General features: G+C 40.8%; 1 protein-coding gene across 1 annotated transcript in view; it reads left to right on the top strand.

The window, feature by feature from the left end:
* The first annotated feature begins 36 nt into the window (after positions 1-36).
* LOC138048170 (A-kinase anchor protein 9-like) overlaps positions 37-26,297 on the top strand; it is an 84,073-nt gene continuing 57,812 nt past the window's right edge. The window contains exons 1-12 of the mRNA XM_068894591.1: positions 37-175; positions 302-601; positions 1,373-1,450; positions 3,679-5,400; positions 6,695-6,925; positions 7,629-9,153; positions 10,131-10,553; positions 10,955-11,223; positions 12,560-12,709; positions 13,957-14,144; positions 15,816-15,993; positions 16,578-16,934. Of these exons, the coding sequence (XP_068750692.1) occupies positions 122-175; positions 302-601; positions 1,373-1,450; positions 3,679-5,400; positions 6,695-6,925; positions 7,629-9,153; positions 10,131-10,553; positions 10,955-11,223; positions 12,560-12,709; positions 13,957-14,144; positions 15,816-15,993; positions 16,578-16,934 (5,475 nt within the window). The 5' untranslated portion in view covers positions 37-121. The remainder of the gene's footprint in view (positions 176-301; positions 602-1,372; positions 1,451-3,678; positions 5,401-6,694; positions 6,926-7,628; positions 9,154-10,130; positions 10,554-10,954; positions 11,224-12,559; positions 12,710-13,956; positions 14,145-15,815; positions 15,994-16,577; positions 16,935-26,297) is intronic.

Here is a 26,297-nt window from a genome sequence, read left to right as displayed (position 1 = left end):
GGAACGATGACTCTCATCTCTTAAAAATGGCGGTTGAGTTGGAGGACGCAGATGGAAAAGCAGAGATGATACCTACCTAGCAACCTGTTGTTAAGCGAAAGAAAGACCGAACAGCTTCAGCATGGAAAGCGACGAGTCCGAAAGACAGAGAAAGCTGGAGGCAGGAAAAGAGAAGGTGAGAATTGAAGCATGTAAGAATTATATGACGTGGCTGAGAGCGCGAAGTTCGTGCAACTTTACAAAGTAGACGACAATTGCGCGTTGCATCGATGGTCTGTTGTTGTTGTTCTTGGTCTTGCAGCTTAAGATGTTCCAAAAGAAGAAATCAGGAACAGGGACGAAGAAGAAGAAGAAAAAAGGGACATCTTCCACAAGCGGATCTGGGCAGAGCCCCTCTCCAGGAGCTAAAGAGCGGCGACGAAGATCAAGTACGCCGCAAGATCGCGGTGCAAAGGCAAACCTTGAAGCCGCGGCAGCTGAGGAGGAAAAAGTTGTCAAAGGAGAGGGCGAGGATGTTGAGTTGGAAGAATTAAGCCAAGCAGATACTGATAGGGATGCTCCATCAATTGCATCGGAAGTTGGATCACCGATTCCATTTGATGTGAGTTTACATGTATTTCGGAGCACTTGAGCTTGATTTGATTCACGGCTTGCTTTTTACGATGTTCAAAACTTTCAGAGTCCGGGGTAATTTCGGCGTGGAAAAATACTAGGCATGGAAACGCTGTTTACTGGGTTTCATTCCACGCTTGAAGGAGATGGTTTTGTGTGGAGGTGCTGAGGAGGGTATATCACAATAAATCTTGAGTGAAATTGAAATCGATCATGAGATTAACTTACAAGTATGTTCGCAATAATGATATTGATAGTCTCTACGCATCAATGTTGACACACTGCACACATTCTGGTTTTCCCTGCCGTGTGGTGGAGAAAGTCATAAACTTAAGATTCATTATGGTATGGATTAAAGGTAAATTTTGTTTCAGCGTTGAAGAATTGATATTACAAGTTTGCTAATAGACTACAATTTGACCCCAAATTCAACCTGGAAATCGGGATATCTTGTCACTTTCATAGTTCATTGTTTTCATATTGGCAGTCTCTCGGCACATTTAAAGTTTCGTGAAACTATTGATTTTTTACTCTAAGGAAAGATTTTCTTAGTCACTGACACTTGAAATCCAGTGCAGGCAAGGTTTCGTCAATGTAAGGGAGTCGTTTCTGTCTGAAATCGCTTTGCGTGCTGATTCATAGTTTCGTGATACATACGAATGGCGTAACGACAGAGGACGCCGTTTGTTGTCAAGGAGCTTCACTTCATAAAATATTTAACACAGAGGATATAATTCACTACGCTTTCGTTGTGTTGTAGGCTGAACAAGAGCAAAATTCGCAATCAGGAAGCTATATCAGTGGGAGCGAGTACACCAGCGGAGAGGAATATTCTGAGGTTTGGGAACAATTTCGTTGTATGTACATTGTATTCTCCGACACAGCTGAGGGCGTAACTTTATGACTTTGCGTTGTTTTGACGGCTTTGTTTATTAATTAATGGAACACGCATTTACGCAGGCATTGGCTTTCTATGGTTTATTCATAATTTCTAGGTTAAATAAATTAAATGCTTGTAAACACCTGAGTTCTGAATCAAATGTCTATCTAATCTCCCTTGCAAATTTCTCTGAAGTATTATTTTTTCCTTGTCTGTTTATTTGATCTTTCGCTCGAGACCCAAATATTTTGTTTGTCAAAAAAGATGATAATCAGCACATTTAAATGTCATATTACTTGTAAAATTATTGCTGTTTTCTGATCCATTCTTGGGGCATTATTTAAAAAGAATGCCATTCCTCTTAGACAGAGTTTCTCTTTCTCCAGACATTATCAAGTGGTCTTATACTGTAACTTTTGCAAAACAAGCTTTCTACTATTTATTCATGGTATTAAGATGTTGATTTTGGATGATATAAAAGATGAATTATTGTCAAAGTATTTTAAGAGGGTCACCACCTGTCAATATTTTGCATTGACTTTTCAAAATATTTGCATATATATACATGCATGTAGCAGTCTTTCACAAAATGCTCCAGTTGTCACAACAGCATAAGGAGTTTTTTGACCCTTTGGGTATTTTATGGCCTTGTTTTTCATGCCAAACTGCATTTAGCAGTTCATGTTTCTCAGTAGACAGGAAAATCGGAGCTGTTATATTTGTAGTATCCATGGAATTGAGGGTGCAAAGAAAGTCAGCATTACAGCTTCCTTTGGGCAAGCTGTGGCTACCATCTTCTAGTCCAATAATCATTTTTACTAGCCCCCAAAAAACTTCACAAGCAGTAGTATTTACATTGTATCTATTAATTATATTTTACTTGTTTATTATTAATGATTATTACTGAATTAATTAGCTCCTTAAGGCTTTATTTTTATTTGATAAGTTCAGAACCTCATTTTCCCAAATTGAACTTTTGCCATCTGCCTTTCAGCTTCTTGTGCAATTAAATGTGGCAATATTTGCATTCATTTGTTGTTGTAAATGGGAGATATTTTTCTGTTGGATCTACATGTATTTAATGATTAGAAGGAAAAAGGCAAACTAAGGTAAATCATGCCATTCACATTTGCTGAAAGCGTGTAATTCTAAAAGCATGCAAGCTAGCTTTATGTAAAAGAATTCTCAATTGGTATGTTTTAATATTTTGTTAATACTTCAAGATTGTGCGGTCTAGGTCATGGTTTGACGTGAAATGTAATGACACTTGTTTGAACAGATTTCACTTTGTGAAATCATCCTGAAAAAGAGACCTTTTGTTCACATAAATTTACTTTGAAGGTAAAAAAAGTGTGTTAAGAACAGTAATCCCAAAATTCGAATTTCCAAAGAACGCTTCACTTGCCCATCGGCTAGTAACAGTCAGTTTGATTGCAAAATCCACTAGCCCCAAGCAAGGTGCTTTGTGATTAACACTTGATTGCAAAATTGCAAGAAAGGGCTATTTTCATTGTTTTAAAAAACCACGCTGGTAGGCTCTAGAATCAAATCAAAAGGATAAGAAATAATAGCTATTATCAAGGGTCCAAAATTGAATCTTTTATGTGGATGATGATAATATTTTTTGCCGACCAAATGTAGTAACTTTTCAGTAGCCAGATGGCAATTTGCGATAGCTGAAACTCACCTTTTTATCCTTAAAAAATAATTAATATTGGGAGCTAGTGAGATATGTACACTACAATGACTGAATGTAGTGCTTACTATTTGCCTTGCAAGATTATAATAACCAAGGAGATAACCATTTGCTGACCAGGGCTACTCCAAGTGCCCTCAAGGTTATACGGGTGAACAAGACCACAAACATTAATGTGAGGATTGTTGCGTGTTCATATTCATTAATGCAAACAGAAGCAAAAAGCCCCCATCCCCCATGGCTGGCATTAGACAATAAAAAATCTTTAAAGGGTTACTCATATTGTACATGTACAGTATCTCTCTTGCAAAATGAGTTTTTTTGTTTTGTGGAATGATTATGTTTTAAAGTGTTCCTACAAAGGGGAATGTAAAGTGGTCAATCTGTGGTTATTACCAGTGAATTCCTTACATTTTCCTAACTTTTTTGGGTTAGGTGCCTAGCTCTGATATTAAAAAATAATATTGTAGTTCACTTTTTGTCTTTGTAGGAAGGTGGCCTCGATAGCTTTGATATTGCCAACATCGAAAGAAATGAGTTAAAGAACAGAACACAGGAACTAGAGGAAGAACTGGCTGCCAAGAAAACAGCACTGAAACAAATCAGCCGTGAAAATGCGGACTTGAAGGGCAGGCTCGAGTTGATGTTACAGGATCAGTCTGGTGCATCAGTAATCAAAGAACTCAGTCGACAAGTTGAAGAGATGAAGGAAAGCCTACAGTTGAAGCAATCCATCTTGCAAGATATTAATAAAGAAAACCAAGATCTGAGAGCAAAGGTGGAACAAAGTGACCAAAGCAAGGGGGCATCAGGTGGTACACAAGGGGAAGAGTTACAAAGGAAGCAACAGGCTTTGGATGAGTTGAGCAAAACCAATGCACAACTTCAAGCTGAAATTTCAAACCTAAGAAAGCAGTTGTCTGGTACACAAGTTGATGCTCTGCCACCTGATGTCTTTGAGTTCAACAATTTAAAAGAGGTTGTAGCAGCAAAAGAGAGAGCTTTAGAGGAACTCCAGAGGGAAAATGAACTGCTGAGTTCGAGGTTACAGGCATCAAGTACAGAGGAAGGAGCCAAGGGGAACTCTCACAAAGTGGATGAACTCTCAAAGATGTTATGGGAAAAGGAAAGTGAGATTGGAAACCTGCAGCAGTTGAAAGCTCAACTTGAAGAAAGACTTGGGAGTTTGCAAAATGTTCGAAATGAACTTGAGGAAAGTAGAAGGCAGTGTTCCATGCTGGAGGCACAGCTAGCAAATCTGAGTATGGCCGATCAGTCCATGGAGGACAACTCTGAAGTTGAGAATCTTAGGGAAAATCTGAGACTCAAACAGGAAACAATGGAGCAGTTGAACAAAGAGAACGAAGAGCTCAAGCAGCAGATAAGTATGTTTGAGTCGGCAGATCTTAAAGAGCTGCTTGAAGAAAGTTATGGGAAGCTTCAACTACTCAATGATGAGTTGTCTGCAAAGGATGCACAGCTCGCAAAGCTGCAAGCTGTGCAAACCGAGCTTGAGCGAGGTAGTGAGCAGACTAAAGAGTTGGAGCAGCAAGTCTCATTTCTGAAGCACCAGCTTGAGATTGCAGAAGACAACTCATTGTCAGAGTCTTCTCAAATAGAAAACTTGAAAGAAAATCTCAGAATCAAACAGGAGACTGTGCAGCAACTCAGTAAAGAAAAGGAAGAGCTGCAGATTAAACTTGAGGATGCTAGTGAAGGAAAGAGACTTCTGCAAGACATGAAAGCACAAGTCGAGAATCTACATAGAGATCTGGATGATAAGACAGAAGAAGCAAAGCAAGTTGATGAGTTGCAGAGTGAACTTGAAAAAAGTAGAGCTGAGACTAAGAAGCTTCAACAGGAAGTCACCATACTTAAAGAAGAGGTCGATAGGTTTGAAGATAATTCACAGTCAGAGTCATCCCTTATGGAAAACCTGCGAGAAAATTTAAAAATCAAGCAACAGACAGTGGAGCAACTCAGCAATGAATATGAAGTGATGCAAGGACAGCTCTTGCACAGCCAGTCTAGTTTAGCTCAGATGTCAGAACAGTTGATGAACAAGCAGAATGAGTTGGACACTGTGATGAGAGAAAGGGATGAAAAACTGATGCAGGTGATGGATCAGTTTGCAGAGAAGGAAGAAGAATTAAAGGACTTAAGAAAAAATAATGAAGTGATGAAATCACAGCTTTCACAAGTAGAAAATGATGTAAGTGTTTTTCAGATGCTACGTGTCCGTGTACATGTAGGACATTTTAAAGTGCGACGCGCCTTACCGTGGCCACCCTACAAACTTTCACATTTGGCAATTACAGTACATGTACATGTAAGTATGTCAACTCAAGCAACCCATTTAACGGTACAACCATGTGAACTTTGCAAGGAGGGGTGACTGAAAATCAAATTCGCACATCCCCATTGGCGTATAAGTTTTCAAGAACTTTGTTAGGTGGCCACAGTAAAGTGTGTCGCAGGGTAAAGTGCCCATCATGTTAACCAACTTTTCAACTTTACTTATTCTCCGGAATTGTTCCAAAGAAAATTATGCTTTGTTGTTTTTACAACCTTTTGGTGGAAAACCCACTCTGTATTCACTTTAAAAGAAAGGAAAAGTGTCAAACGGTAGTTTGATCAATGATGAGGACTGGTTTCAATACCGGTTTGATGTCACAAATTACATTTCAGTGTTGTTTTCAAAGAACTTTCCCAATTGATGCAAAGAAGTCAGTGACATCAACCTGGTATTAAACCCATTAATTTTCTCTTCCTTGGATGGGAGGCGCGGTGTCCTCATGGTTAGTGCGCTCAACACCGGATTGAGTGGTGCGGGTTCGGGTCCTGGCCGAGGACATTGTGTTGTGTTCTTGGGCAAAACACTTTACTCTCATAGTGCCTCTCTCCACCCCGGTGTATAAATGGGTACCAGCAAATTTAATGCTGGGGTAACCCTGCGATGGACTAGCTCCCATCCACGGTGGAGTAGAAGCACTCCTAGTTGCTTCATGCTACAGTAACCGGAGATGAGCACCGACCTGATGAGCCTTCTAGGCTCGTAGCAGACTTAACCGCTTCCTTGCACAGTCACAGATAAAATTACAACAAAGTTTTTCCACTTTTTGGACAGGAACAAGACTGGTTTGCGTTAATAAGTACATGTACATGTATTTGCTTTAAAGGGTTTGAATGAAGCATTGCACACTTTCCAAGATACACGTAGTTCCTCTAGATGCATGAACTTTCTTGGAAAGGGAATGGAAAAATTGGTTTAACTGGTTGAGAAAAATTGTAGCTTGAAGTTAGGGAATATAATGAAAGTTATGTATATTGCAACTGGCAGAAATGAAACGATTTTCTTCACGAAAGATTGCTTTAGCAGGTTTTGTAAAGAATCTTGAAAAAGTGTAGGCAAGAACGGGATTAAACCAGGACTAACTTGTCACTGGTACAAAACAAGTTTTAATCAGAGTTCGCATAATTATAGTAATTTTTTTGTGTAAACCTAGGTTTCGTTTTACCGCACCCAGTCAGAGGAAATTGCTGAAAGGCTAAGTGGATCTCAGGACAGTCTGCTGGAGCTTCAAGGAGCAGTGGAAAATAGGGACGAGACAGTTAGAGCATTGATGGGAAAGCTAGCTGAACATGAAAGTGACCAGAGAAACGCTAAGCAAGAGGCTGAGCTGCAGACAGAGGAATTGACTGAACAAATCAAGATATTGCAGCAACAACTGTTAGAGGTTTGTGTCACTTTCACATTAATTTTGCCAGTGAGCAGCTTACTATTCTTGACATTGGGATGCTTGTGCCTTAAATACATGTATACCAGGATAAGAGTCGATTTTCACTCGATGAGCCCCAGTACACATGCCCAATGGTTTTCGTGTATGTTTCGTGTCTTATTTCATATTACCTTGTCGTTATATTAGTTTCCTTCGCCCTTAGTTTCATTGGTTTCTTTTCGCCCAGAAGCTGCCCCTACCAATTTATTTTTAGGATAATTCGCTAACATTGTTATACTTTGAGGTGACGTTTTCGTTGCCGTCGAAGATCTGAAGGTCCCTATTGGTAAAAGGTTAGGGCTCTTAACAGTATGCCAACCCTTTCCAAGTCTCTCGTTCATGCAGTGTTTTCCTTCTGCTTCGTGTTTTTAGAGGGTGGGGTGCAGGAATGGCGCAGTGGTGAGAGCACTCGCCTCCCACCAATGGGTTTGATTCCCAGACTCGGCGTCATATGTGGGTTGAGTTTGTTGGTTCTCTACTCTGCACCGAGAGGTTTTTCTCCGGGTACATGTACTCCGGTTTCCCCTCTCCTCAAAAACCAATATTTGACTTGATTTGCTTTCATTGCAAATTTCAGTTTACAGTGTCTCCAGTTAGTGCTCCAGCGCTAGAACGACTAGACATGCACTTTAATAAAGTTCCTTTCCTTTCCTTTTTTTAGAGTGACTCTAGTTTAAAGACACAGCAGTCAGAGATGGAAAAGGCCTCCAAAGAACTTTTAGATACCAAAGCATTGATTCATGATCTTCAGAACGAAGTATCGGAAAAAGACAATGTTATTATCGAATTGTATGGCTTGAAAGAGAAAGATGAGAAAAATTACAAGATTATGGTCGATGAATTGAACCAACAACTACAAGAAAAGATCAGAATACTTAATCAGGCAAATCAAGAGCTCCTGGAGAAGAATGGAACACTTGATCAACTGCAGGGCGAATTTGAAGGCTTCAAAGATGAGCTAGAGAGATACAAGGTGGATAAGGAGGAACTAAAGCAAAATATTGAAGAATCGCGGAAAATGAACGCTGGTAAAGTTCAAAGATTGCAATTGGAGCATGAAGAAGAAATGCAAGCTTTGAACTCTAAACATGTTGCCGAATTAGAAAATCTAAAGCTGTTGATGAGTGACCAGTTGGAAGCGAAAGGCGACGAGGTCGATAATACCGGACAGCAACAGTTGAACAACTTGAAGGAAATCTATGAAAGCGAGGTGAATATGTTGAGGGAGTCGTTGGATAAACAAATCGAATTGAATAATAAATTGGAACGAGAGATGGGCAAGTTGAAAGACGATTCCCAAGAAAATGTGGTCCGCTTGTCGGCTGAAAAGGACGCTGTCATAGAAGCGATGAAAGTGCAGTTCAAGGAGTTGGAAACTTCGAGCACAAGCGAAATCCGTGAACTTCGAAACGATTTGAAAAAGAAAGATAGACAAATTGCAGAGTTAGAAGACAACCTATCGAGTTTTGAAGAAGAGCATAACAGCGATGTGGCACAGTACGAGCAAAATTTGCAGAAGCAACAAGAACAAACGGCTGAGCTTGAAAAACAGTTGGTGCTGGAGCTGGGCAGTGAATCGTCAAGACACGAAAAAAATCTTGCTGAAACTAAAGCGCATCTGGAGTCGCAATACAAAACGGTGATTCAAGAGCTTTTGGACAAAGTCAAGGGTCTTGAATCGGAAAATCGGACCCTGCAAACTACACACGCCAAAGAAATCGAAGAGTTTAGAGAGAACTTGACACAATACGCTAGTGGCTTAGAAGATCAGATGCGAGAGCTCAAGTCCGGAGCTGAGGCAGATCACAAGCGTGAATTAGCAGCTCTGCGAGCTGAGCACATGGAGACATTAAGAAATATGGAGAAAGAGGTTCACGTGTTAAAGGAAGATAAAAAAGCATTGGAAGCTGAGTTAACGACCCGTGGCGATTCTGGCCATGTTGGGGAATTGTCAACCGATCAGAGAGATCACGAAGTAGCAAGACTTAGGGAAGGTTACGAGGGACAGATTCAAACTCTCAAGGAGCAAGTTGAACACGAGAAAGAAAGGCTGGAGAAAGAAGTAGCCGATGCGGTCGATGCCAAAGAGAAGGAGTTTATGGGTGTAATTGAAGAAGTCCTGGAGAAGCATCAACAGGAAGTTAGCGAGATAAAGAACTACTATGACGAACTGCTACATCAAGCAGGTAATCCTGTGTTCTTGAAATAGTTTTTTTCATGGGTCTTTTTAAGGCTGGTTTTCACTAGCGACTGAGTCGGAGTCGGAGTCGTAGTCAGACTTAGTGAAAATCAAAGATCGAAGTCATAAGCGCTAGCGGAGCCATAAGCTCGACGGAATCGGAGTCGGAAGAATCAGAACGTTTCCATTTTCTTCCGACTCCGCTTATGACTCCGTCACTTTAGATCCAGTGAAAACTAGATTGTCGGAGTCGGAAGCAGAAGCGGAAGAAGCAACCAATCACAATGCTTGGAAACGATCATCGTGATTGGTTTATTCTTTCGCTTCTGCTTCCGACTCCGACGATCCAGTTTTCACTGGATCATAAGCGATCGAGTCATAAGCGGAATCGGTGTTCTGCTTCCGACTCCGACAGTTTGATTGTCACTTGATCGTATCGCTCTGCGTTTCTGATTACGACTCCGACTCCGACTCCGACTCCGTCGCTAGTGAAAACCAGCATTTAAGGCAAACGCAAAGAAAGACAGGTACATAAAAGGAAAAGAGTACATGCTCGTTTACATATCTTGGCCCTTGCTCACAGCAAGTGAGTTAAAAGTCAAAGAAAATAGGAGCAAGTGGAAGACCCTTTTTTCTTACGTTCTTCTTGCGCTTGCTTCGGTGCTTGTTTGGCAACAAGGAATAGCTATAGCGTTACCAACACAAAGGGCAAAAAAAGAACGTCACAAAATCGCCTGCACGCAGCGATAGTGGAGGTGACATTGTTGTGATGTAACCTATACTGCTTTTCTCTCGTAAGTCATGCTGTTCTTATCCAAGTTTGAACACAGTGAGTTTTCGCGCGTGTCAGTTTTCGCTCTTGGCCTATTGGTGTAGGAGTTGTCCTTTTCCTGAATAATAAATTTGTAGAGCGACGAAGAAACCAAACTCACAAAGCTTTCTTTCGGTGGTAAAATGCAGTATTTCTACCTTATATTTGGACAGGCGACGGAAAACAGACTGACGCAGAAGATCCTACGGTTGTCGCCGCTAGATTGAGGGTCGAGAAGGAACGCGAAATATCGCAGTTAAAGAAACGGCTATTACAAGAAAGCGAAGAGAGAATCGCTTCAACGCAAGAAGCTCTTCTTTACAAGATTGCCAAAGAAGAGGAAGAGAACATGCGTTTGAGAAACAAGATTACCAACTTGGATAAGGACCTCGCCGATGTAACTGGCGAAAGAGACAGGCTTCTTAATGAGATCCAAGTGCTAGCAGATACTCACAGGGTGTTGGAGCAAAGGATGACTGCCCCACTGGAGGCGAGCATCAATCCCGTTTACAGTCAGGCTTTGCATGAAGAGCCGCAGTTTGTTCAAGAGTCTGTTGAGGCTCTGGAAGTTCTGCCAAGCACTGGGTTTTCTGAAGGTACTGTATTCTTGGAATTGTTAGTTGTGAGGTGGAATCCGTAACCGTCTCGAGCGACTTTGTCCCTTATTCACAAAATTTGTTTATTTCATCAAAATCGCAGCCGACTTCGGGCCGCAAAAGTACCCAAGTTCTTGACTTAATAGCAGTCCAGGATTTTAGCTCTTTAGGCAGGGGCAAAATTAGGACCCGAGGGCCTAGTGGCTACGTTTTTCGCCCCTCCTCCCACTGCATCTAACGTAGTTAACCTGTTGCGTAAGCGATTGTTCCTCCTCAGTCTCCCCGCTCTTTTCTTCCTGCGAGGCGGCTATGTAAGAAGACAAGACACGAAGGCCGAACGAAAAAAATACTTGACAATAGGGGCACTTAAAGCTTAATATTTGCTATGATTTTGTCGTCAGATGGTACAGACCATGCCGAGTTGGCATCTAAGCTGAACCAGCTACAGGAGTTAGTGCGACAGAAAAATCAAGTGGAACTCAAGCTGAGCCATCAACTTCAAGAGACCAAGAAAGAACTTGAGAAAGAAAGAGAGGTGTTCAGGGCAGAGTTGAACGAGCGTGAAACACGAGAGCGAGCATTGGAGGTCAGCAAGCGACAACTGGAGACACAACTGACGGCAGTGGACAGAGAAAACTACGAGTCGTTGGAAGAGCTCTCCTTGTTACAGGTTTGTGGTACTGCTAATAGGGAGCTTTAAGCAGCGCGTTTTTGCGACGCGGGCGGCAACCGGAAGAGAACATCTGTGGCAGGACAGTGGTGTCTCCCACATTGTTATACTAATCATCTCTAATTGAGAAGTGTACTTGGTTGTTTGAAGACAAGTTGGCAGGGAAAATAGCTCACTTCCGGATGCTGTCCACGTCTCAAACGCGCGTGTTTGAGCTCCCTAGTTAAGAGGCTTCAGGTAACCTGCACTTAGGCCTATTTCCGGCTCAAAGAACTCGGTTACAGATTGTTGCTTGGACCAATTGCAATCTTGACCGCAAGCAGTGTGGAAATTTCCATAGTTTGAATAGTATGCGATAAGTATAGGAAATCGTATAAAGGCGTGTGCATTTCGTGGTTTATGGGCACAAGTGATGTTTTGAAAGTTCTCAAAAAGGCGAGTGCAATTTGAGAACATTCAAAACATCACGAGTGACCATAAATTACGAACTGCACTAGCACGTTCATATGATCTTTTATTTATTATATGCTCAACAAAATCACTCCACCGTTTTGTTTCCATAGCAACTTCCGTATTGCACTCTTTAACTTCTCTTGCACTCTGTAACCTACAGTCGTGTATTTGCATGTATGCATTCGTCGTTGACTAATCATAACGCAATATTTTGTTGTTGCGCAGCCGGAAATCGCCGCTAAAGGGATCATGGGAGTGTTTGGACCGATTCAAACGCCGAATTTCTTCACTGTCGATGTTCGAAATTACCTAGAAATGATAAAAGTTGTTTCCAATCCGAGCTAATCGAGCAGAACTCGGTCCTAGGATATATCTGCTCTCTGACGGTAATCCTTCGGAACGAGGTTATTTTTGGGTTATTGATAGCTGGAAGGTCTGGAATCACATGCCATCATTTATCAATTTCATAACTTTGTTCGGGTGCAAAGAGAAAGCCGGGCAACAATCAGAGTTCCAAAAGGCGTTACGAACAGAAAAAGGTGTGATCACGCGCACGTTGTTTTTGAAGAATATTTTTCTCTTACTCACAGGGCAAGGTTTCTGCCTAAGAATCGCCCGGTCGCCTGGGGCGCCTTATTTGCGAGCGCGGGCGACCAAATTTCTGAACAAGTAGCCCGAACGAGCGCCTTACTTGATTCATCCTCACTCTCTTGTAAATATTATCCCAGCTGGAATTAATTAATTCTGGACTCTTGAAAAGATGACTCGGGCCACTAACTTTTAATGTTGGAGGCCCGAAGGGTTCCCGTACAATTTTCTTATGCAGCAGCCATGCAGGGCGAACGATGTCATGAAATATATAAAGGACTTATTTGAATTACAGGAGCGTCTTCAGGAGCGGATAAGAGTGGAGAGCGAACTCCGAGAAGAGAAAAGCAAACTGCTCAACGTGATAAAAGAGAAGGAAGGAGAGGTAACGAAGGAAAGAAGTGAGTTAACGCAGAGGCTACAGCAACACGAACAGGTCATCGAGGTAAGGGCCTCTTCTTCGTTTATTAGGGAGCTTACGAAACGACGACGCCGATGGCAACGACGATGCTATAAAACAATAGGTTTAGTGAGCAAAATCAATTGCTCTGCACATTTTGGTACATTTCTTTGCCGTCATCTCCTAAATGACGACGTGAAATGACCAAATTCAAGGTTCTGTGGAGGACGTTAGCACATGACGATGAATTTTCGGTTCTCTATCTCGACACTTCCAACTCACTCATACCAGTTTAATTCCTCAACAGTTACTACATATTTTTAACGCGAAACAACATGAAATAGGTCCGTAGTGATATGAATAACGCGAACTTGTATTTTGAAGTGAAGTCCTCGTAGACGTCCTCGTTTCGTAAGCTCCCTATTCGTAAAAACTGATCACTTAATGTTATTCTCGTCAACACTAGGTGGTTACTGAAGTGTCTGAAATTATAGTGCAAAATTTTGACTAGACTTGAAAAAAACGGGATTCTGTTAAAGTACATGTAGTAACTACACGCTACTGTTTCCATGGTAACATACATTTCCAAGAATACGCCCCTTTTTAGCGGGTTTGGGCGAGGAGACGGCTGACGCTTCACATTGAAAGAATCCAAAAGTCGCACTCCGGAGGATGAAAACAAAATTCGAAGCTCGTTTGTGGGGAAATTTCGATTCCATAACATGCATCCCGTAGCTGTAAACCGAGATAAGCCACATTATTGACTGTCGAATCCTTGGGGACCCAGGGGCAGATCGTGGGGGCGCGGTGAGAAGAAAACGGGCAAAAAAAATGGCGACAAAGAAAAGCACTGTAGGCGGGCTTTGCTAATCTTCGTCTCCATTTTTTTTTCGCCCGTTTTGTTTTCCCCGCGCCCCCACGGTCGACACCTGGATCTCCTAGGATGTGACTGTCTTTGATTTAAGTGGTTTCCATGCGCAGTCACTGGTTTTAAAATCTTCAGTCAAATTTCCAGCGGATCATGGGTATAGCGATACTCACCGTTACGTCACCTATTGTCATTATTGTGCAAACCAGAGATCTATTTGCTGTCGAGACAAAGGTTCTTTTGTCCTGTGGTTGGCAAAATTTAAACATCAAAAGAATTGTTTATAAACAGTGAATATCGCTATATTGTCTTCCTACAGTTAATGATTGGGTCATGTGATTGTTTGCTCCTTTGGTGCTGTTTTTGTTTTCTTATCACTCTGCCAATGAGATCACCGTTGGAAATATTCTTCTTTCTTGTACAGGAGCTTCACGAGAGAATCTCCACCTCCGACTCGGTGTCTGATGAAGTGCAAGACGCGTTTGGTCGACAATTGCTCATATTGCAGACTCAAAGAGATTCCCTTCTTCAGCAACTGGAACAACAGAAAAAAGACCGCAACTCTTATGTGGATGTGTTGGAAGAGAAAAATGCTCTTGAGGACAGTTTAAGGTAAAAGAAGAATTATAATGATTAGGCTTTAGCATTTCGTTTTGCTTAGACGTGCTTCACAACAACATAATGCAGCATGTTGTCAAATGAGCACCCTTTCAGTTTCCGACGGCCGACCGGTTGCGTCATTTGGATGGGCATTGAACAACCGTGCGGGAGCTTATGTGTTCAACTCCGGCCGGACCACCACTCAGGGTTCTTTAAATAACCGAGGAGAAAGTGCTACCTTTGTAATGATATCTCAGTGCGAATGGGTAGACTTTTGGATAAGGACTATAAACCGTAGGCCCCGTCTCAGAACCCTTGTTCAAAAAGCTCTGTGGGCGTTAAAGATCCCACACACTGATTGAAAAGAGAAGGGCACGGAGATCCCGGTGTCGTGGTCAGGTCTGAATTCTGAGGGCCACAAGTTTATCCGTCTTGTAAAGCGGTTTTCAATTGGGTGTCGAAAGTAATTAGTGAATTACTTTGGTTTTCTATTGCTTCTCTTAGTGATTGGTCCAAAGTTCTCGCTCCACTTTTTTAACCAATCAGAAGTGAAACCAAAACCAATCGTGGCTCGCGCGTGCACATTTTCCTGCGCTTTTCGTCGGCTATGTGTAATCCTTTTTGATTGGCCAAAGTAATTACTTTGGTTTTGGTTTTACGACACTCGTTTGAAAATCGCTCAAACGCTATTAAGTTCTTCCCCTTTTTAAATAAATCAATTGTTTACTTCGATTTGCATAATTAATCCCCTCCCAGAGTTGAGACAAACATGAGATTCTGATTTCTTTCGTAAAATTAGGGGCCCACAAACACCCCATAGATTCAGTCATTTGTGGTTGTCTATGCAGAAGAATTGTCTTTGTAAACGGAAGGAGATGGTTAAGCGTACAATGTACGTTCCTGAGAATTGAACGAGATGGAATGCGTGCAAGTAGTATCCATGGTGGATGGGGTTGAGGAAAGGGATAGGGAGGGAAAGAAGATGTTCTTCTCTTCAGAAAATGTGTTTCTGTTTTTGCACGCAATCAAACTAAACACAACCGACGGCGACTTGCTCTCACTTTGTTGCAGTTGGTTTAAAAACGTGGGTTTTTATCTTGTGTTTTTTGTTTGTTTGCGTATTTTGATGGGGCGGTGAGAATTGTTCGCTGCGGCTAACTGAAGGAAATACTTATTGTAGTCATGGCTGGCTTAATATGGCAGTGGTTGCTATGATCCTGATCACGTAGTATGTTTAAGGTTGCTATGGTATGGAGAGATAAGTCAGGAATAAAGGCAGGATTTCGTAGGTCATCCACTCTATTTCAAACCACACTAGTTTCAGCCTGAAACCTTCTTCTCTCGGAGTTTATTTGGGACTGAGGGATAAGTTTTTTCCACAAAGATTGGTTTTTTGCAGGTGGGAAGCAGGTGCGAGTTCTTGGAGATCATACGTTATGTATAGTAAAAGTTTCTTCAATACTGGTGCCAATACTGGAGGCAATACTGGCGCCAATACTGCTTTCACTACTGGCGTAATGCCTTTGTCTGGTCATGCCTAGCAACATATTTGGTTACATTTTATAAACTGCAGGCCAGCATGTAGTTTTCAAGTTACCAGTTTGGATTTGTGTAAGTCGTTGACTTAGTCATGTAAGGAAGGGAAACGGTCAGTATCAAATTGCCTTGTGTTTTTCTGTGCAGACTTGAGCGTGAACGGTTAGCAGAGAGGCTTCGTCAGAAGGAGGTTCTAGAAAGAGAATTGAACCGAGAGAGGGGCGCACTGCAGGAACAATTGATTAAGCAAGCGAAACTGAACGAAATAATCCGGCAGAAGGATCTGTTTGAAAAGGAGCTCGTAAAAGAGAAAAACGAATTACAGGTTTGTAATATTAATGTGGTAAAGCCGTTTGTCGTTTAGTCTACACTAAGGGGCCCGAATTATTGGAAGCAACGCTTGTCTAGGGTCGAATCGGATTTAAACCAATAGTATGTCATGGTCGTGGCTTGTAAAACTACATTTATTCAGCCGTTGACTGGTCCAACGTTGGTAGTGCGTTACGGTAAATTGCAATGATACAAAGAAGTGCATTTGGCCATTGAGCGATGACTTCGAAGTCCGTCACGCGTCACATAAAACAAGCCAAGGATTTCTCCTCTCGGATTGTTGACTTGTTTTGCGTGGTTGAAGCGGGTAGCTTAACCTTCTTTAAATGGAAGGCTAGCGGTTTTTTGGTTTTATGAGAGGAGTTTACTTTTTAAAAGTTCCACCTAAGACTGTTAGACGTTAGACTCGCATGTTGTGTGACGGTCACGCCTTGTCTTTCCCGTTACGTGTGTAGCTTCTTTTCCCATTGGTCGTGGATCTCGAGGTCATTCTACTCGCGAAAAGAAAAGGAAAAGATGTTAAGCGTCCAATAGTTCTTGTTTTATCTGTAAAGTTTCGGCTCATTTTGTCTTTCATAGATCGAACTAGAGGCAATAGAGGCCAAATTGCTCGATAAGGAGGAACTTTTGCTGAGCGAAAAAGAACGACTTGAAGAGGAAATGAAACAGAAAGAACTTCAGATACAAGAATGGGAACACGAGTTTCACCAGAAAGAAATGGAATTCCTCAGCAAGGAGGAGTTCATCAAAGAACAGTACAGTAAAAACCTCTTGCAGACGCGAGCTGATTTAGAGTCCCAGTACTCCAGTTCCGTGCAGCAACTGCGGACCGATCTGGACGATGATTATCAACGGCAGCTTAGGAGTTTGGAAACTAGATTGAACGATCACTACGGCGCTGAGATAAGCCAGCTCAATTCCCGGCATCTTGAACAGGTGTTGTGGTGAATTTGTTTTTTTTTTTTTTGTTAACATGGGAGCGTGTTTTTTCGTAATCGCGCGCACCTCTGAAATCTGACGCGCGATTTTCACTTGAGCGCTTCAATTACATGTGGATGAAGCTTTCATTCTAAAGTGTCTCCGTAAAATAGCCGTAAAACCAAGATTATTGGCAATATTCACGCATAGACCCAAAAGTCAATAACAGCATATCGCGTGAAAGGGTCTCAAGGTTTTCTATTGAGTGAGATCCGCAACCAGTTCCAGATCAATTTAAACTCCATTTCAAAGCGAGGCCAAAGCAAAACTTTTGGTAATAAATGGACAATTGGTGCTATTTTTATATGAATGCAGTAATTTTCACAGAGGAAAAAAAGAGTATTCATTTATCGTTTTACTAATGACGGGGTTTTTTTTCTTACTCGAGTCATTGTTATTATGTGCTTAACTTGCTTAGACTATCGTCGGTGTATCATCGACGTATCGGTTGTCATTGCACCTTGCGAAAAAGTATCGACAATCGATGAATTCGATTAGACCAGTTCATCACCAGATAGAGGTTTAAGCACTTGTGGGGATCGGAAATTTAAGCATGCGGTTGTAGCCAAGGGGACGCCAGTGATGACCTTTGCTTTTGAATCAAGCGATTTGGAAAGTGCTACTATGACAAATAAATTACTTTCTTTTTTTTTCCTTGAGATTTTGAAAGTGTGTTTGCTTAACAACTGCAGTAACTGCCTGGCCAATTTTTCAGCTTCGATTTTTATCCAAAGGCCGTTTACTTTGAGTGTAAGTTTGGGATTTCACGGTCCGCCATTCTGGACCTCGGAGGGTTGGATCTAGGGGAAAGTGACGTCATCTACTCACTAGCTTAAATTTTCTCAGTGTAAATGAAACTTATTTTGTTTAACAGTCTGAAAGCCCGAAACCCCCGTGCTGCATATTAATTCAGCCGCGTACACACGCATTGCATTCTTAAACTACGTCATTTTCTCCTCGATCCAGCTCTCTCCAGATTTTAAAGTTTGTGATGGCAGATCATTAAATAGCAAAATTCCAGTTAAAAGAAAGGTGTCTTCTGTTTTAAATCAAGGCGTAGCACTTGGTCCACTTAGTGTTTCGTAGACGTAGTTTTGAAATCCAAACAAAAAGAAGAATTGATTTGTTGGTCATAGTAGCACTTAAACCCTTTCACCGATCAAACGGCCACCATTGGCTAGTTAAGCATTAGACAGAGCAAAATCCAAAAGTATCACTCTAGGAAGGGAAAGGATTGAACATTTTTGCTTATTCTCTTGCTTGTTCAGACATGGCGAATAACATGAGTGCTTTCTCTGTGTTATGCCCTCCACCTTGGTTTCCTTGTGTTAATCCAGCCCCTATGTTATATTGTAGTACTCTTTCGTGCGTTTTTAAGGCAAAGGTTTGTCTTTCAAGGGTGTCTTTTGAATGTTGCTTTAGCGTAGTGGTTAATTGATTACATTTAGATGTGACTGTGATATAACCTGAGTTGTGTTTGCGTACAGTTTTTATGTCTGTCTGAGTGAACTTGGGCAGACGCCCTTCCGTTTCTTTCTTTCGCGCTTCAGTGGCAACCGCGTTTGGTTTTCTTAATTTTCCCGCACGTGGTACGTCTTGAGAGCTTGAAAATAGTTCGTAAAATATTAGACCTTTCTAGTCAAGGGCATGTATTTGTAACAATTGTTTGCATGTCCGTAAAAGTTGAACATTTTCGACATTTCATTTTATAAAAAAGAACCTTTTCCCTTGATTTTTGATCAAGTGTGTTTAAGTTTTTAACTTGACACGTCGAAAGTAGCTTATTGGATCGCGGAATTCGCACTTTCTTTGGTGTGAGCAAAATTGTCTCTAGTAAGCGTTTCCTGCGTTTTCCATTCACGGGCGTCGGCAGCCTTAATTTTCTTTCACTTCGGATTGATTGATCGCATATGATTGGCTAGAATAATAACTTTTTTCGTATAACAGATATCTAATAAATATTGTAATTTTCTTTATTGTGGATGCCCTCGTTGACTCAGATTGTCATTTTAAACTGTTTACTGGTAGTCAACCCTGCTAAAACCATTAGATTGCTAATTTTTGAATTTCTACGGTTTTATCTCGGAAAAATATCAGTTACTTTGTTTTGTGGGAAGAAGGGGAATGTCGGATAAAAAAAAGAGTATTTTTTTCAAGATATATTTTAGACCTTTAAGTCACTATTGAAAGAATAAATGTCTTCAAGTTAGAAATAACTATAATATTCAAATTGAAATTGAAATTTAGAGGAAAAAAGATATATATATATATATATGGTCTGAATTGAGAGGAAAAATATGAATTGTTTTACTTAGGTAAAGTAAACATTATTTTTAGGTAATGTAATCAAGGCTGACTCTTATGAAAATTAGAAGTAACAAGTCGAAATCGATTGAACTTGTATGGCGGATCTCTACGAGACCAGTCTAAAGATTTAAAGTGTTATAAACCGTTACATTTTGTATCACGATGCGAAATTTTATAATGAAGAAGGATTTGACCGAATAAATAGAAAGGATAAATGAGGAGATATTAAGAGTTTTCAGGCCTTTTGTGCTCCCCTCCCTAGCTCACTCTCAGCTTTCATGCCCACAGCTTATGTTTCCGGACAATAGTTATTCGATGCTATTCGGGCATCGTTCGGAAATCATCGGTTATGTCCAGCGGAGGCTCTTCCCATGTTTCACTCAGAGATGTCATGTGTTTTCTTGTGGTGTTTCTTTGTCTTGTTTTCTTGTCAGTGTCTTCTTGTGTTTGTTCGCTGGCGTGGCAAGCCCGTCGTACGCATGCTCCGTAATTTGTTTGCCGCTAATTTAAGGCCAGTACAAAGACCTTGCAGTAGCACTTGTTCTCCTAACACAATTGTAAAATGGTTCATCCGTCGTTTTCGCATGACGTCAGGGTAATCGGCGGCTATGTTGATGACGCTAACCGGTCGCTATTTTCATTATGGCGTTATTTGCTACGAAGACTCTTGTTCCCAAGATAAGGAACTTTCATCAATTGTTTGTCTTTTTGTTCCCAAGAGAGCTGAAAAATTGAAAGAGAATAGAAAACACCCGAATAGAAACTTAACGGAAAAATCTGAACAAATCATACTGATCTTGATGGTAAAAGACGTCATCACGCCGAGCCTTCTGAATGCTTCACGTGATAATTCACGGACACTGTACATACCGTCTTTCTCAAATTTATGATTACTGCTCCATGGCAATACTATCGCTAAAATTGCGCCAGTATTCTCTTGCAAGGAAATCGACTGGCGTGGTTAAAGCGCAACGCACTGGACATTCGTCTTGTAAATGGGTTTACATGTAAATATGGTTTCCTTGTGAACAGTCCTGAAACTTCCGGCAGTAATTCTGTAGGCAAAGGCGAAATAAAAGTTTTCTTTCAAAGTCAAATTTCGGAAGACGCGCTTGTTTTTTTTTGGAAACACCAGCACTAAAATAACGTTGAAATTGTTTGCGGCATCGGCGTCTTGTTAAAATTAATTGCTCGGTTGCCGGGCGATGAACTTCCTCTCTTCCGAAAGTGAAGCAAAGAATATTACTGAGCAAATGTAATTGAGTCAATATCATCTCAACCTAAACATAATATCCGTTTGTCTTGTAAGTCGTCACGTTTTAGGGTAGTGTTGTGTTCAGTACAGCGCATTCGTTGACCCTCGCAGAGGAAAAATTGCGAATCGAATTTTGCGATTAGAAAGCTGGGTCGGGTGAAGTAACATGACAAGTCAATTAACGTATTCTTATTTATCGCACGGCCCGGCCGAACGAAACTGCCGGTCGTTTTTACCTCTTCGGATGCTTCGTAAACGGGTCTCAGAGTGATTTTGGCCGTAAAATCGTGACGATTGTTAGGAATCCCCTGATGGAATGGCAAGAATTGTCTCTTTGGATCGTGGATTCACTCTTGGAGCGAGAGTGCTTTAAGGTTAGCTCGCCTGAACTTTGTATTACTACAATGATGAGATTTTTAAGATTTTGAAATTTATTTCACTGTATGTTAATTTGTGTATGTCGTTTCGTGTTGTTACTCGCTTGCTTATATTGATGTTATGTTTTCGTATTTTATTTTGCCTTTCACCAAGTTCACGCCACCCGTAGTATTAGTATTTTTAACTCTTACCTTCCGGGAGATACAATCGTGTCTGGAACGATTGCTTTTTTCAAGATTTTGTACCACTCGATTGAATCAATAAACATCCTTATCGATGTATGAATTATTTTCATGGTTGATTAAATTCTAGGTGAGTTAGCAAATAAACAAAAAACTCATTTATCAACTGGGCCATACTTTACATTTATGTTTTGAACGGCAATTTTATTTTTTCGCATAGAATGCGAATTTGTCAGCGAAAATTTCTCGTAAACCAATCATAATTCGCGAACTATCGTGTAAACACTGGCTGAGCACCTGTTTGGGATAGTATAACGAACCCTGTGATTGGCTAAGAACGTTTATTCCTTTAAAATATGGGTATCTATTTCGTGTTCAAATTTCGCGTGTCACGCAGTTCATTAGTAAAGATCTTTCCATCCATTTTTTCTGCAAATTTCGTTTGGTTTTCTTAGTGCAGAGCCTGCCTCTTGTTTACGCAAAAAATTGCTTTCAAGAAAGTCTAATTTTTTTACGGTATCCGGTTAAATTTTGTGGCAGCGACAAGCTGTTGTGCAGAGATGTCACATAGATTAGGCAGTAAATCTTTAATCTGTATAACGTTTTTCGATCCACTGTGAATACTCGCTGGTTTCCCACCGTGAAAAACAACACTATCTATAAAAACCGCGGTAATTGTTCACGGCTCGCCTGCGTACCACTCTATATTGGTTTGAACAAAGATTTGTAATATTTTTTGGTCATAATTTACCAGCTTTGGCCCGACGATCCATGAAAGATATTCGATAACTTGTATTTATAAACGGATGAAAACTACACCAAATTTATAGTTGCCCATGCAGAATTAATGGTGAAAGGAGCTGATCTAGCAGTAAAGCGTAAGTTTTCGCTAAAACAATGTTAAAAGTGAGATAGTGATACAGTTAGTTCCTATAAGACTAAATCGTTCATCTTGTGTCTTGCGCTGCCGGCCGACAAGGGGACAAGCGTCCGGCTTTGATCCGTGCTTGGACAAGGGATAGTTTCATGTTCGGCGCATGTCCAAGGTGTGGTGCTAGTATAAATCTTTTTTTTTTTTATTTCTCTCTAAACTTGAGGTATTTTAGCAATCTCAGAGAATATTTTAACAAACACTGTGCGTGACTAATTCTTAAATTTTGCGTAACCTGTCGAATTTTACTTTAGAAGATGGAATTTAGTCTTTGGTCGAAAGGGTTTTTTTTTTCTGGACTCACGTACACATTGTCTGTTCGCATCGGATTGGTTTATAAACAGAAGAAATGGTTGCCAAGCGAGAGATACTTCTATTGCAGCGTTCTCGGTACTGACAACGCTTTTTGATTGTTTTGTTAAAACTTTAAATTGTAATAAGCTGTCGTTACCGTTTGCCCATGCATGCGCCGATTAATGCAACGAGAGTGCGTTTTTGGGTTATCGTAGTCCTGTATTGCGCTCCTGCTGTGGAGCAAACTGGAGCATTTTAACGTGTTTTGTTTTATCCCTTTTCATTCCCAAGATCGAAATATTCATTCTCCTAACTTGTACCATAGATTTCTTTTTTGGGTAGTCATGAGAAATTTGTGTTATTTCAAGATCACACATGTGAAGCTTATAATTATCGTCATTCTCAATTCCTGTGAGACTGAAATTTCATTTAAGTTGTGAGGAGGATTTACATGCTGGTCTCTCCTGGAAGTCGAAGGGTTAATTAATTCGTGTGTTGGTAACCATCCAATTGAGGCAAAGCACTGAATAAACTTCCTACACATTAATACCTCACGGGCTTTTATCTTACTTCTCTCAGCGTAAAGGTGAAGTTATTTAGTTTGTTAGCTTGTCCGCCGCTTCTATTGGGAGATGAAGCGAACAGGATGATCTGGTGATTGACAGCTGGATGAGAGGCTTTGAGGAAAATCACTGCGGGCGCAATGTCTATTCCACAAGAGAGCTTTAGATTCTAGGACGGGAACGACTACGAGTACGAGATTTTCTCATTCACAACAGTGCGCGCGCGCAAACCAGCCTCACTTTGACGGGAAAAACGTGATATCGGCGTCGTTGCAGTACGATGTTTTGCAAAAATGTCGTCGTGTCAAAACAAGTCAACAACACGGTAGCAGTTTTGGCATTTTTCGATCAGCAAAAAGGCTTAGCTACTAATAATAAGAATAGCTGAGCAACCTATACTGCTAACAAAGAGTAAGATTAATGTCCGGGTTATAAATCTTCTAATTATTTTCGCTAAAAATGGGCAGTCAAATCTCGTTCTCGTCCTCGTCCTAGAATCTGATGCTCTCTACTGTCACGCCAACAGCGCGGAGGTCGTCCTTCTTTCTTGCTTTGAACTCCTACGACCTGACAGGCAATATGATTGGCGTTTCTTCACATCACCAAACCACTGCATTGGTGTACTAGTCTATGAATTCGTAAACGCGAGTATTCAGTGTTGTTTCACTCTTGAGGGCTTGTAATTCGCCAGGCGCTTTAGATTTTTACACTCTCTGTCTAGTCCCTTTTACGTGGTCCGTGACCGTTTGTATATCTCTTCGATGTTTAGCGGAAGACTTTTATGAAAACTAAAATCTACACGGTTATAATCGTGGAAAGCGTCAGGATTATCATTTTATCTTTATTTCTGTTTGTCTAGGTAGAGTATACAATGAGAGACGTTTTCTTCCAGAAACGCTCGTTAAGCAAACAAAGAGTTATAAGAATGGGCTGATTGCTAATCTTATTAGCAACTTAAAATAGCACCATTTTTGAGCAGGTGGCGCATTGTGCATTGTGGGTTGTGCATCGTTTACACAAATAAAAAGAGGTTCTCTAGCTATTTTCATTTAGCATTGATGCTATAATATTATTCAAACGTTTCTGCATTTTACCGGCTCGTTAATGTTGTGAACTTTACCCTTCTCTAATAATACTTATACTTATATGTTTTACTCTGTTTAACGCCAGACGATTTTGCTCGTCAATGTGGACCCGGTCATGGGTAAAAAGGATAACAAACGTCTGTGTGCACTAAAAGACTACCTTATTATAGAAAATTAACACTTCATGAAATTAAATAAATTTCAAAATTCGCGTTAATTTATGTTAACGTTAATTTATGTGCTGTTAATCAGGTAGTGCGTTAATTTACGTGACTTTAATGACCATTATTTTCCCCGTCATCCGTGACACACTCCAAACATTCATCTTATACATATTAAATGGACACCACCCCCGGCTCCCCAAAATCAGTGATGGGGAAATGGCGCGTTTTGGCCTTCACGTGGCTTCATCCAGTGAATTTCAAAAATGTTAATAGACCTCTTTAGCTTGTACGTTTTGTTTCCCATTTCAGACCACGTGTTGTTCTCAAGGGAATTTTCCTTTTGTTTTTTCATAACTTATGCTTACATATTCACGTGCATAGGACGACATTTGAAAGAAAGTTTTCCCTAGAGTAACATCACGTGGTCTGAAATGGGAAAACAAAATGTACAAGCTAAAGAGGTCTATTAAGTAATGGTCCGGCTAAGAAGCAGGCAGCCCAGCGGCAAAAGTACTTAGAAGCTGCTGCTCCAATCGAGGCATCTGATTGGCTAATATCGGAAAATGTCGAAAAAAGATGAGAAAAAAATGAAAAAAAAGCCTTTTTTGGATTTCTTCTTCCCCATGCCCTTGATCTCTGTCTCTCGGCCAAATTTGGGCATTGTTCTATGCGCCATTCGCCAATCGGCAAATGGCGCATAGAATCTTGACGATATTTACAAACATAGTTTTTGAAGGCATAATGATTTGTTCTACGAAACAGAATCTAATTTTTTAGACGGCAAGTCGATTACATTTTTCATTGAAATTCAAATTTCGCGCTTTTAGCTGCTTACACCAATGGGAACAGCCGAACTTAATTTGATTAAAAATGTTGGCACATTTTAACTAACCGACGCTATTGCCGCGGGCTATTGTTTTTCTGCCTGCTTCTTAGCCGGACCATTACTTAACACGAGTTTTGATTTCCCATAATAAGGTATGGTCTCTTTTGTAACTGTCATCTGTAAGGGGCGTGGGTTATTTCTTTTCAGAGAGGTCCTCAGTGATTTCCGGGTCTGGCCTTTCCAGATATGGTCGTTTGTTGGTCAAATTTTCCGAAATAACGTCGAGAACCTCTGATTTATCGGATTTGTTGTCTTGGTTTTGTGGTTTTTTGCTTTTTTGCCTTTCGGTCTTCAGACAACGCTGAAGTGGATTTTCGACTTTGTTATCGATTTGTAGCGTTCGATTTTTGATCGTTTCATGAGTGCAACTGGTTTTGGTGCATCTGTGTCGTTTTTTCCTTCATCTCGTAGGTGTTCACGAAAGCGGTCCGCCAATCTTCTCCCTGTTTCGCCTATGTAGGTCTTCTTACATAATTAATCTTCCTAATCACTCCCACCACAACATGACAATTTGCGGCCTATCCTTACACTACGGGAACACAGAAAGCCGCCAAAATCTCGAACAAGAATTCATCTTTCAACTAGGTACACTCTATCTTCACGGAATCAACGAATGCCTTTCATTCCATTAATTTATTCACAAATTAACGTTACCATATTTCCACCAATGGCAAAGCTCCTCCACACCCTCATAAAAACCAAAAAAAAAACACCTACAATTCCTCTATTCGCTCTGACGAAGGGCTAACGCTCGAAACGTCAGCTTTCCAAATCGTTCATGGTGGTAATTCGACCTTTATCAACACGTTTGATAAAACCAAATTTTCAAAAAAGAGATTGGTCTGTAAAAATGCCGTGACATAGGCTTAGTATGGGAGTTGCTCGCTTCTACTCATGGACCCATGCCAGTGGATACGTCAAAGCAAAGCCAATTACGCTATCCATTGAATTTATCCGGCGGATATCGTTATCCTCCTTTTGAACAACTGGGGCCAGGTTTTTAGCGCATGCGTTATTTCTGTTAATCAGAAACGGCGTGGCTTGAGGCCCAATCAGTGAGCGATATCGGTAGAAAACTGCGCTTTTGTCCTTTGTGCCTTCGATTTCAATTCGAAAGCGTCTTTAGTTTGCCAAAAGCTATTGAACGGAGTCCCTCTTTTAATTTTCAACTTCTTTGGGCCGTCATGTTTCTTTCCAAGCACAACCCTACAAGTTTCACGCGTTAAATACCACTTGCATAAATAACAATTCTCTGCGTTACTTATCCCTTTTTTAA

This window comes from Montipora capricornis, chromosome 1 (assembly GCF_036669925.1).
Source record: "Montipora capricornis isolate CH-2021 chromosome 1, ASM3666992v2, whole genome shotgun sequence".
Lineage (NCBI taxonomy): Eukaryota > Metazoa > Cnidaria > Anthozoa > Scleractinia > Acroporidae > Montipora > Montipora capricornis.
The sequence above is the reverse complement of the archived record's forward strand: the minus strand, read 5'-3'. Positions and strand labels throughout refer to the sequence as shown.